The following is a 12773-nucleotide window of genomic DNA, read 5'->3' as shown; positions in this document are numbered from 1 at the left end:
GGTCATTCTTAACATGGCCATCTGTCATCATTGACTGCATTAAATAATGACTTCTCAAAAACAAAGAAGACCAGAAACCTTTTTATTATATGACTCTTTCATATGTACATATGTAGGATAGAACTATTCCACCCGAGGGTACAGAATTTTGGGTCGGAACCGAGGCTTGCCGAGATTTCTATCCTACATAATTTACATATGAAAGAGTTATTTTCTCACATTGCTTGTCAAATTATTTGCACGAAAGGTGAGGCAGCCATTTTGTGACAAAATCTTAACTTCTTAAATAATCGATCGATTTTAAAAATAAGAACGTCATTCGAAAGAGCTCATCAAAGTTTGGTTTATATTGAAAATATAAACAAGAAATCTTAGGTAAAACGGTTTGAAATGCAAATTAAACAAATGAAATAGTAAATAAATCCGACAAATCAATCGAAATAGAAGAAAAATGACGTCAACTTTGGCTGACCTGACGTCATCTCATTGTTTTTTCAATTGTGACGTCACAGCTATGTAAGATAGATTTATCTTAATATAATCTCCCCAATTTAGCCACCTTTTACGATCATGCAACAAGGTACAATGTCTACCTACAGCATGAGAACTACCAAGTTTGTTTATATCAATGACATTTACTTTCACTGAGGTCAGAGCCAAATGTAGTAACGACTCTCTGTCAATAACCAATGGGTTCAGATACCTGATACTTGGCATGTAACCTGCTGGGATAAAGCATTACTAAATGAATGTCAGAAACTTTCATTCAAGGTCATACAGGTCACAAGGCTAAAATCATTGAAATTCTTTCTTTTCCCAATCAAAGAGGCCTAGAGACCTGACATTGGATAAAGAGAAGGTTGAAGTTTGTGCATGATGGATGGAATGAACACAGATGTTGTACCATAGCATTATTTAGGCTATTTATACATGGCTCAAACTCATGCCCAATTAACTCTTTATCAGGACCTCTTCACAAATTCTACATACCTGGGTAGGGCTGAATACAAGAGGTGTTCAAAAGGTTAAATTCAGGATTATGCGCTAAACCTACCTAACTACAAAGATCACAGGGACCTGGCACGAAAATTTTTAACCAACAGTATACACATATATATGTTATAGTATCAAGGGTATGAACTCGGCGGTCGAGAAAAACGGACCTATTTTTTTAAAACCGTGATTATTTTCATAAATGGGTTCTATACAACATTGACAGATATCTTACCTTAAAGAGAAATAATTTATCTTTCCATTGAGTGCTTGATGAACAAAATTGGCCAAGTATTGACGAAGTTATGGCTTGATATATCGGGAAATTTATGAACAAAATTATGTAATGTTGTGCTTTTGGGTAAATTCGAGAAGCGTTCCGAAGAACAAATGAACATGGCGGTGACGGTTAAAGTAAGTGAGCTACACGATGTTTAAATGGAGTTTCTACAAAGTACGGGTGATGACACCTCCAAAGGAGATTGTGGATGAACACAGTTATGGGTACTGTTTACCACCACAAGCGTGGATTGTGTGATTTTGGCTTGGTTTTTTAGGTGCCCATTAGAGGCGAGACGACATTTCGACCGGACAGGGAAATGTATACCTGGCGTCTCGCCTCTAATGGGCACCTAAAAAACCAAGCCAAAATCACACAATCCACGCTTGTGGTGGTAAACAGTACCCATAACTGTGTTCATCCACAATCTCCTTTGGAGGTGTCATCACCCGTACTTTGTAGAAACTCCATTTAAACATCGTGTAGCTCACTTACTTTAACCGTCACCGCCATGTTCATTTGTTCTTCGGAACGCTTCTCGAATTTACCCAAAAGCACAACATTACATAATTTTGTTCATAAATTTCCCGATTCATCAAGCCATAACTTCGTCAATACTTGGCCAATTTTGTTCATCAAGCACTCAATGGAAAGATAAATTATTTCTCTTTAAGGTAAGATATCCGTCAATGTTGTATAGAATCAATTTATTAAAATAATCACGGTTTTAAACAAATAGGTCCGTTTTCCTCGACCGCCGAGTTCATACCCTTGATACTATAATATGTATATGTATACTGTTAGTTTAAAAAAATCGTGCCAGGTCCCTGTGACAAAGATGGCATAAGAAAATACAGAACTATTTCACAAACAACAAACAATGAAATATTGTGACAGAGGTATATTAGACATTGGTTGTTACATTAATATTGTATTGAATCCTCTTCAATATCCGATCTGTGAGTCACCATTACATTGACCTGGACAATATCACATGCACTAAAGTGTTTATGTTCTTACAATCATTTCATCCTGTTTAAAGTCTTTCAAAAAAAGAGAAGCAAGGATTACACAACAACACAGACTCGTATCACTCCCATACATGGACTGTAAACACTTCCTGATATTGATCTTCAAATCAATATTCTAAGGAGTACAATCTTAGTTCAGTTCCTTCCCAACTCTGCCATTCATCATGAACAGTTCTATCTATTGCACATTCACGAATCTAAGATGATGAAATATGACTTCCATAATGTCTCTCTCTTGATGAAGATGATACTAGTGACGTGGTGATGTCATCCGCCGTGTAGTGTAGATATAAACACTATCCTGTCATTATCCTGGATGGAGTACTCTAGTTCCCCCTACAACACAATATAACAGTTAGAAAGGCAATGCATTCTCATCTATTGGAATCATTTCCCTTTGTTGAAATCCATCCGTACCAGCCAGAGTGAATTGAAGGGATATAACTCGTGATAGATGGGGAAAATGATGTTATCTTTATCTTGGGGAGAGCATGGGAATGGAAGATTCAGTGTCAAAATCAAAATATGATCAATATAAAAAAGTTAATTGTCAAATGGTGAGTAATATTGGAAGATTGGAATATTATTAATGTATTTAATGCATTATTTTTTTTTTAATAAAACAAGCGAGCCTAACAGAAAACATATGTCTACCAAAAATTAAGAACTAGGGACTGCTCTGTTGAAGCTACCCCTCGGCTTTTAACAATTATTTAAGTATAAGAAAAATGGATTTTGGCTAAATAAACATTCACGGTAAAATGACACCACTTCTAACATATACTTAAATTAGTATTACCATCAATTCCCAGTCAGAGTCATTGATCAACACCAATATTCCTGGACGTCTGAGGACAAAAATATAATAACAAAATTATCAAATCGAGCTCAAAACAATAATGATACATAAGTCTCAACAGGTATCTGTGATTTATGACTATTCAATATTAAAGCTTGTTGGCAATGAGTTCATTATCTAACGTTGAAAGTGAGGGATTACTATATACGGTAGTTATTAAATTTTGTGGTTTTAAAATTTTGCGCTTAACTGATTGGAATTTATTCGTGAGGATTTATTTTCTTCACTCATCATAGTAGTCTATAAAAGCATTATTCATGTGACAGGGTGTGATATATAAAACCATGTTTTAAAAACAAGAGGCCCAGAGGGCCTGTATCGCTCACCTGGTTTGTAATGCCTAGTAAGGTTCATTGTTTCTTTTCTGAAGGAATTTGAATATTTACCTCTAATTCCCCTATTGGGCCCCACTCTTTCTGCTCAAGGGGGTCAGAGCCAAAAATTATAGGAATTCTGTTAACCCCAAGGATGTTTCTGGGCCAAATTTGGTTAAACTCCAAGCAGAACTCTAAGACTAGTAGCGATTTATAGGATTTACCTAAATTTCCCTATTGGGCCCCGCCCCTCCTGCCCCCAGGGGGTCAGAGCCAAAATTTATACAAGTTCTGTTCCTATTCCCCTAAGAATGTTTCTGGCCAAATTTGGTTACAATCCATGCAGAACTCTAGGACAAGTAGCGATTTATAGGATTTACCTCTATTTCCCCTATTGGGCCCCGCCCCTCCTGTCCCCAGGGGGTCAGAGCAAAAATTTATACAAGTTCTGTTCCCCTTCCCCCTAGGATGTTTCTGGCCAAATTTGGTTACAATCCATGCAGAACTGTAGAACAAGTAGCAATTTATAGGATTTACCTAAATTTCCCTTATTGGGCCCCGCCCCTCCTGTCCCCGGGGGGTCAGAGCAAAAATTTATACAAGTTCTGTTCCCCTCCCCCCAAGGATGTTTCTGGCCAATATTGATTCAATAGGATTTTAGAAGTTTGTTCAGGATAGAACTATGTTGTATATATACCGGGTACTCACACTGTATTTCCTTGCATGAAGAGTTCTGGTCGCTCCTGTAGCATGGTGTCTCGCATCCAAGGCAACAGTGATCCTATAGTCCCTGGAAAATGGAAGTTTACATTAAGGACCAATTCAATTATTTAAGAAATTCAGAAAGTTTATTATTTAAAAAAGTACAGGTAAAACCTTACTGAACAGTGCATAAAATACACACTGTAAAACTCTTTATGTAAAAGGCAAAATATAGGCCACAGTGACCTAGTTCTGGTATATGATTGAGTTATACAGGTAGCTCATCTAGATGAGGTAATTAATTAATTGCACAGTTAAAATTGCAAAGGAATCATTGCAACACCTAGAAACTTTAGGACAAGTCAAGTGTATGTAACTCTTGTGAATACTGACCACAATATACCTCTTCTCTTCAACTTGATAGGTTGAGCTTTAAATTTAAATTATATTTAGTCAGAATTCAATTGATCTGGATTTGATCCCTAAATGGAGGCAGTTAAATAGCCTTGGTAATTGTATTTGTCCTTTTGTTAAATTCACTACACATGTAATGTCTGTGTTAGGGTTAACGTTAGAGCAACTGCCTCTTCTATCATTGGTTTAATGTGAATTTGGACAACAACTTTACATGCTTACACTCTTTTCCTGATTCGGGTAACGTCACCTCATGCTTCTTTATTTTGTTGAATAACAATTCAGCTCCTCCACTGTAAAAACAAATGTGTAAGTAGGTAAGGTAACAAAATCTTGATGACTTAATATTGAATGGGTATAAACAACTAGAAACCAGTTCACATTGACTATTTGTGTTATGGCCTTATATCCTTTTTGTAACAGGAGAGAAGAAAATGTAACAGTCATGCAGATCTGAGTTTGAACTATAATCAGAGAGTTCTGTTTGACTATCTGATCTGCTATAAATACTAAACTGAGGGTTAATCAATATCAACTCCTCCCAACACAGTACTAATTGGGGGGTTGCAGACTTTGTAACAGCTAGTATACATGCTGCAAGACCGAGGGTTTAACCTGGAGGTGAGCTAGGAACACCATAGCTGTATGCCCAACTGGCTTAGCTGCGTGTTTCCTTCATACTCCAGGGGTTACTATTACTGACGTTACATCCACCCTGAACCATCTCATAGTAAAACTGAAGATATTTCAGAAGAAAAAATCTTACCAATCACATGCCTGCAAAGACTTCCTTTAAAGACTACTGAGGGAAAGTGAAGCCCAACTTCTAAGCCACAGTGTACCTTATACGACTCTTTTGAAGTACATCAAAGAACTAAATTAGTTTTACTATAAGATAACCCAGGGGTGGATATATTATATAACAGCAGAATTATACACCTGGTGTATCAAGGATGAGCTACGTTCACAGGTGTCTGGGGTTAGGAATTAATTATTATGCCATAGTATTATATAATGGGCCGAATTACACACAGATCAGTAATAGGAATTAATTATTATGCCATAGTATTATATAATGGGCCGAATTACACACAGATCAGTATATATATCTGTGTGTAATTCGGCCCATTATATAATACTATGGCATAATAATTAATTCCTAACCCCAGACACCTGTGCCCGGGACCAGAGGCACCACATTTTCAAAAAGGCAGTGAGAAATTCTAGGCCAATCAATCTTGAATCTATCACAATACAATATATTCATGCAAAAACAATAGTAGATATATATTATTATTATGTTTCTTAACTTTCTCATATATTGATCTAGTCCGCTAAACCTGCCTATATTATTAGGCTTTTTTAATACTTTTTTTTGTTTTGCCTAATATATATTTGGCCAAAAAAAAAGCCTAATAATACCTGGTAGTCATGTCAAATAGCAGACTAATATTGATAAAGATATTTACATTTGTATTGATTTGCAATATCTTAGAATTCAACTTTACACATATCCTTTACTGGAATGGCAATAGTATGATGTGATCATGTGAAGTGCCATCATGACTCTCAGTATCAGTGAGTATCACAAATGCAGTACATGTAAGTTACTGTGGTATAGCTATACATTTTAGCCTATTTAGGTGTGTAGCGGGATTGGACTGGGTCGATCATCGGTGACCAGGTAGCTCAGTCGGTAGAGCACTCGGCTAGTATTCTGAGGGTCCCGGGTTCGAATCCCGGTCTGGCCGCTACATTTTCTCCTCTCCTGTTACAGAATTGGCGCCCAACTAAATAACCCACGGTGGTGGTGTTTGGAAGGGTCTCGTATGTCTTCGGGGGCGAAGACTTCGAGAAAGGAGGGAGGAGTGTGGCGGGATTGGACTGGGTTGATCATCGGTGACCAGGTAGCTCAGTCGGTAGAGCACTCGGCTAGTATTCTGAGGGTCCCGGGTTCGAATCCCGGTCTGGCCGCTACATTTTCTCCTCTCCTGTTACAGAATTGGCGCCCAACTAAATAACCCACGGTGGTGGTGTTTGGAAGGGTCTCGTATGTCTTCGGGGGCGAAGACTTCGAGAAAGGAGGGAGGAGTGTGGCGGAAATACGCAAATACCAAATATAAGAAGTTATTTGAGTCCTTATTTCGTTTCCCCTACTAAAACAAACGTTAATCTGGAATGACATATGCCCAAACCTGAATTCGAGCACGACTCGAGGTGCCATGCCGCTTCTTGTTGATGTGGTGTTCATGCAATAATTCCACTTCCGGTTTTACAATCTTAAAATAGCCTGAAATCGAAAGTAGGCCTACACAATATAGAGGGTTCGAATCTCAGCAGGACTGAAATTGGTTTTATTTTCCTTTCATTTTCAATATTTCAATTTTTGTCAGTTTTACTAATATTTTTGATTGGTTGTTTTTTTGTTACAAAAGCAAAGAAAAATAAATACATACCGTATGTATGTGACACACCTGTAGTAGGCGGGGTCGGGAGATGAGAGAGGGATCTTAGCCAACATTGATGTACAGAAAAAAATAGACGTTTTAAGGGTCTAGATTTTAAAACAAATCCAGTAAAAATCACGTAGAGAATATTTACCGATTTTTTTACTTTCGTGTAGACAACATCTGAGCATATAAACATTGTATGATGTCATCTAAAATGGTATATGGACCATAGATCTTATATATATGAGCCCAAATATATACAACTTTAAAATCCATTAAAAGCTGAAGTTTTCATTACTTTTCATTTTAGAAATTCTGAGCATTTTTGATTTTAAGAAGGCGTTTTGATTATCAATGTCACACAAATTAAAGCCGAATTTCTTTCCTGGTTGCTAAAATACTGCATGTATAGATGTTTCCATTTTATATTAAAGATGCTCCACCGCTGACAAATGGTATTTTTTCACTATCAAAAAAAGGAGCAGACGATTTAGTATTTTTCTTCTGTTACAAAAGTTATTTACTTTACACCATTACCACCATTGAAAAGTTTGAGCTTCTATTTTTACTTCAAGTTAAAAATATGTAAAATTATTAATTGTATCTCGAAAAAATTCCATGGCACTATATTCTATATGAAATGAAGCACTGATTGCGCATGCACCAAAGGCGAAATAAATTATTGTATATTATTTTTTGTGTTTATTAGGCATATATATACACAATTAAACACAAATTATTATTCGAATGATGAATATCATTTATGCTCTGTCGGCGGTGGAGCATCTTTAAAAGAACATGTGCTGAGCAGCAATTTTTGCGTTTAATTCAAACTTTACAGAATACAGATTCATTTATTTGGTGATTCAACATGTACAGAAGCGGTAACTGATCGACTACCTGTCAACAGAGGACTTCCACTTTTTCCTTCGGACTTCCGCAAAGAGTAGGATGGTATTATTATTTTGTCACGTATAATATCTAAGTCTTTTAGGTCACTCTAAATTAAGGTATATATGCATGTTTTTAATACCAAGCGTCCCGGAAATCCTCTTTAGCCTTTTTTCTACAGAGAGAGAAATCAAATGTGATTGCAAAAATAGTTCACAGTAGTTTGATGGTCCGAGACACTAGTACTCTGGCCCTACACCAGATTTACATTATGACAGATTGGTGTCTGGTGTATGACCATAGAATTTCGGCTATAGTTTGAACTAGCTAGCTGCAACAGTCTTGCAGTCTTGTTGAAAAAAAAGACATGTTACTGAAAAAATGCAGCAAACCATATAAATATAGTACTGTAAAATAAGATTTCTGCAACCTCGATGCAATCAATTTCAAAAAGACTTTTCTTAAGGGGTCAACCAACTTCGCCAGCCAAGGGTATTCAGCACGATGTATACTCTCCCGTAATATGAATACACTTGGTTAGCAAGTTGGGGGTCAATATATGCATGTCTTACCTCTCTATATTGGCAACTATTTCCCCTCAAAACCGTACGCGTCAGGTGACCATGGTTTCTCTTGATTCAACATTCAGCGTTATCCTATCAGGATGATTGCGGAAATCAAAGAAAAATTGATACGTGGGTCGAATTTCATCTCACACGTTTCTGTCCTTTGAAGGATGTTTTTCTCTTTGAATCAAATATCCACTGACATTCACAAAGCAGATGAAATTATACTTTCATTCCCCTCCTTGCCGTTTTCCTAAACTTTCTGTCTAACCTTCAATGCCACTAGTGTGCCCTTTCTGAGTCGATACTTTGCTGCAAGTTCGTGGAACCTTATTCCTTATGGCAAAACTTGCAACTTGGCTCCTCAGCAATTGCTCATATTAACGAAAGGCTAATTACCGAGGACGGCACGGAGCCATTATCGTATCGACCGCAATAAACACTGGAAGAATTCTAACATCTGCATGCCCGTTATGACGATACATCTACAGTACTCCTAATTATATATAATTATATTTACCTTTAAAATCCTACCACTGGATTTCCCATACTTTAGGCTACTCAAACGATGTCCTACAAATGTTGGACGCGCTTTGTCGTCTTCTCCACTACCATGTTGAACATTCGTTTCTTCTAATTAATCTTCGCTAACGTGATATTTTCTAGTAGCATACTTCCTGTATGTGTGGTTCTCACCTCCTCCAGCACCGATGGCAGTTCGGGCTAGGCCGATGTTGGGAAAAGCTGACAGCTGTCACGGAATTCTTTCCTGAAACATCTAATTTGTCATCAGAAACGCAAACCGCACCTGTAACCATATTCATATTAGCGCCAATCCATGTTTGGGAAATAAGTTCTAGTTCATCCACTCATCCACTATAAAACTTCTTTCGCAAATTGTTTATGTTACTTACGTCTTTAAATAGTGCATCAGCACACTTTTCTCGGCACTTCACTTTCTTGCCATATGCATTATCGCATATCTTAATTTATTTTAACACCACGAACGACACCCTTGCTCTTTATTCAAATCATAAAGAGCTTACATTGCTCATTGTAGAATAAATCAAAGTGCATTCACATGTACTGAAGAATGGCAGTGATATTTCTGTTCGTGAAGCCTAGGCTAAAGGATTCAGAATATCTGAAAAGTAAATTATGGTGTTGATGGTGGATCAGTCTGCCAGCAACACAATATTAAGTGCATTAGGGAAGTTCAGAATCCTTCAGACTAATTTTATCACCGTATTTCCAAAGAAGAATGCCTCTGGACCTCCGTGATGGAGCTTCGTACCATTCTCCTTGTGCTCTGGTATAAAGGACTATTGCTTGGCAGGGGCGGATTCAGGTTTTGAGGTTAGAGGGGGCGTGGGACCAAGCAAATCAGGCGAGGGGTCTGGGGGCCGCCTAGGCCCCCAGAAGCTCTCGAATAAATGGTGCAAAATCCTGCATTCAGTCTGAGGATTTCATGAACATATTTTCCAGAAAATAATTGAAGCCATTTAAGGATGTTTATTTATGGTTTTCGTGTCAAGTGTCATATTTTTTATTTGAAGTTTTGATTTATTTTTTTTACTTACAGAATTGCAATATCAAAATCTTAATATTTATATGGACATACATTGTAAAGCGAAGAAGGGCGGGAGTCTGGGGGCCGCCTAGGCCCCCAGAAGCCCTCGAATAAATGTACACTTTTTCCAAAAAATAATTGAAGCCATGTAAAAATGTTTGTTTATTATTTTTGACGTCTAATGTCATATTTTGAATATAAAGTTACAGAATTGCACTGCCTAAAATCTTAATATTTATTTATAGAGGCACGAAGCAAAGAAAAGGATGGGGGTCTGGGGGGCGCCTAGAACGAATATACGTACCCGGCCTACTATGCCTTTAGGCCACAGGGACCTGGCACGAAAATTTTTAACCAATAGTATACATATATATATATTAGAGATACTATAATATTTATATATGTATACCGTTAGTTTTAAAAAAACGTGCCAGGTCCCTGTGCTTTAGGCCGGGTACGAATTGGTCCCCATGTACCGTAGTGGAGCACTGCCTTCGAAAATCACTCGGGTACAGTTTTTCATACTTTTTTGAAGGTTTCCGATTATTCTATGCATATAAATGGATGTACATATTATTTTTGTCCAAAACAAACATAAATACCATGCTTACTACGTATCTACCGTACCGCTCACAAGACGTCAAAATCACATTTTGTGAACTTGCCGTATAAATTCCCTTCTGAAAGACCTTCATATGTATAATGTAAAAAAAAAAATGCCTCGATGAGAATTTGATATTTTATGTGGTTCGGTTTTATTGCCTAGTAGGTAAGCTATATCAAACAAGTACGATAAAATGTAAAACAAACGTTTTATAATGGTTTGCATGTAATAGGGAAAAATTGTAGCTCTAAAGAAGACACCATTTTCAGTCTAAAATACTTTTGAGCTACAATATTGCAGCTAGGGGTAGAAGATATTGAAGATTTTTATAGGACTAATGAAAATGTATGTGAACTTTTTTAACGATATAAGCTTTTACTTTTATACATATTATCTGTCAGTTTAGATCATTCATTTTCCCTAACTTACACAATCTTCATAATTTGTGTATTGGACAATGAAAGAAAAGAAGGCTAGTGGTCTTGTCTATGGCCATACGGTGCCAGGAATCATTACTATCATCCTGTTTTCTAATAGGGAGCCTTTTGTCATGTGCATTAATTTTTTTAACATCGTTTGTCCTATCTTATAACATTATCGTTAAGATATGTTTTTGTTGAAACAAAAAAGGAAGGCATCTGGCCATGGGGTGCACTCAGACCCCTAGAAGCTCTCATTTTCTGTCGCATTTGGTTCTCCATTTGGTTCTCCATTTGGTTTGATTTTCCATTTTTTCTGTACACACATTTTCTTAGGACAAGTAAAAGGCTCCTAGAAGTATTCGACGTCAGTAGTGATGCTGAATACCTAAACTACTTTCACTTGTAACTGGCGTTTTGAAAGTACGCACACATTTGTGAATTGATAGTCGGATTTAATACAGGACTTTAATGCTGATTCAAAAATGTGTAATATATCATTTACAACCTGGAAAACGAAGGGCATGACATATAGTCAACCAGCGAAGACTCCTGGCCAGCTACAATTCCTTCACCCCACCCCTCCCCCTTTTCTTTTGTTGCTAAGGATATCGAGATATAACCTGTCAATATTGAATATTAATGACAATAAATTATCTAATATATTGGGATTTTATCTTTTTTTTTTGAAAAAGTAAATACTTGAAGGGATTTACATTGTACCTTTTAAGCGATGGAGATAAAACCTTAACTTACACGAAAAAATATAATTATTCCATTGCGCCTGGATACAAGTATGTTCATGCATGTATGTACCACAAATACGAATACATTTAGATTTTAAAATGATAACATCAAACGATAAAGGTAGGAAATGGAGCTTTCTGTCTAATTCTCACTCTTTATCTAATTCCTTTTTTTCCCTTTTCCTTTCTCCCTTTTTTTTCTTTCTTCCTTCTTTTCCTTCCTTCCCCTCTTTCTTTTTCCCTTCTTTTTCCTTTTTCTTTTTTTTCTCTCTCCTATTTTAGGGGGGGCGGACCCGGCTAGGGGGGGCGTACGCCGGGTCCGCCCCCCCTTGGATCCGCGCCTGCTTGGATACTTCAGTCAGGTGTGGTATTGATCCATAGACTTTCTCCAGGCCAACCCACACAACTATCGGGCTGGAAGTTAACACTTCTTATCATTACACTTCATTCAAGGCTTTCAGTAGTTAGACGGATAGCCACAAGATTGTGCACTTTGGTTAGAAATGCGACACGTTATATTTCTGATACAGACGTTGTACCAATAATGTAGCAGCTGACAGGCCATTGAGGTCACTATCTTGCATTTCAAAATTGCCACCATTCCAATATTGGACACCATTTCAAGGTATCTACATTTAATATCACATTTTGATGCCATAATTTGATGTCCGATTCACAAGCAATGAAGGTTACAAAAATGATATCCAGTAACAGGTACACGTAAGCAACATTACATTACATTTTTTTTCAGATACAACTGTATAATGAAATTCAAGATGGACGCCATTGTGACTTTGATTTACAAAAATATCCACTTTCTCAGCCATTACTATATAGCTACTTGTGAGTAAGGCAGGTATCTATGCAGTACTTAGAATAAAAATTTTTCATAATTTTCCCTCATGTTATTGGCAAGAAAAAACAAACAATGATA

At 37.0% G+C, this 12773-nt stretch overlaps 1 protein-coding gene across 1 annotated transcript; it reads right to left on the bottom strand.

Annotated features, from left to right (window-relative positions):
• Positions 1–2159: 2159 nt before the first annotated feature.
• Positions 2160–6888, bottom strand: LOC138321209 (ubiquitin-related modifier 1-like). Its single transcript, XM_069264720.1, has 5 exons — positions 6789–6888; positions 4816–4886; positions 4186–4267; positions 3104–3152; positions 2160–2640 (listed from the first exon to the last, which is right to left on the bottom strand). Exons 1-5 carry the CDS (start codon positions 6842–6844, stop codon positions 2572–2574), a joined length of 327 nt encoding a protein of 108 aa, XP_069120821.1. The 5' UTR covers positions 6845–6888; the 3' UTR covers positions 2160–2571.
• Between the last annotated feature and the right edge of the window lie 5885 nt (positions 6889–12773).

Source organism: Argopecten irradians, chromosome 4 (genome assembly GCF_041381155.1).
Source record: "Argopecten irradians isolate NY chromosome 4, Ai_NY, whole genome shotgun sequence".
NCBI classification, from domain to species: domain Eukaryota; kingdom Metazoa; phylum Mollusca; class Bivalvia; order Pectinida; family Pectinidae; genus Argopecten; species Argopecten irradians.
The sequence above is the reverse complement of the archived record's forward strand: the minus strand, read 5'-3'. Positions and strand labels throughout refer to the sequence as shown.

What these genes read in the sequence shown, in the direction of transcription:
- LOC138321209 (XM_069264720.1), bottom strand. Translation starts at nt 6,844, where the DNA reads ATGAACACCACATCAACAAGAAGCGGCATGGCACCTCGAGTCGTGCTC. An exon ending in CGAGTCGTGCTCGAATTCAG is followed by an intron (nt 4,887 to 6,788) that starts GTTTGGGCATAT and finishes TTGTTTTTACAG; the next exon opens with TGGAGGAGCTGAATTGTTAT. An exon ending in ACTCTGACTGGGAATTGATG is followed by an intron (nt 2,641 to 3,103) that starts GTAATACTAATT and finishes ATTGTGTTGTAG; the next exon opens with GGGGAACTAGAGTACTCCAT.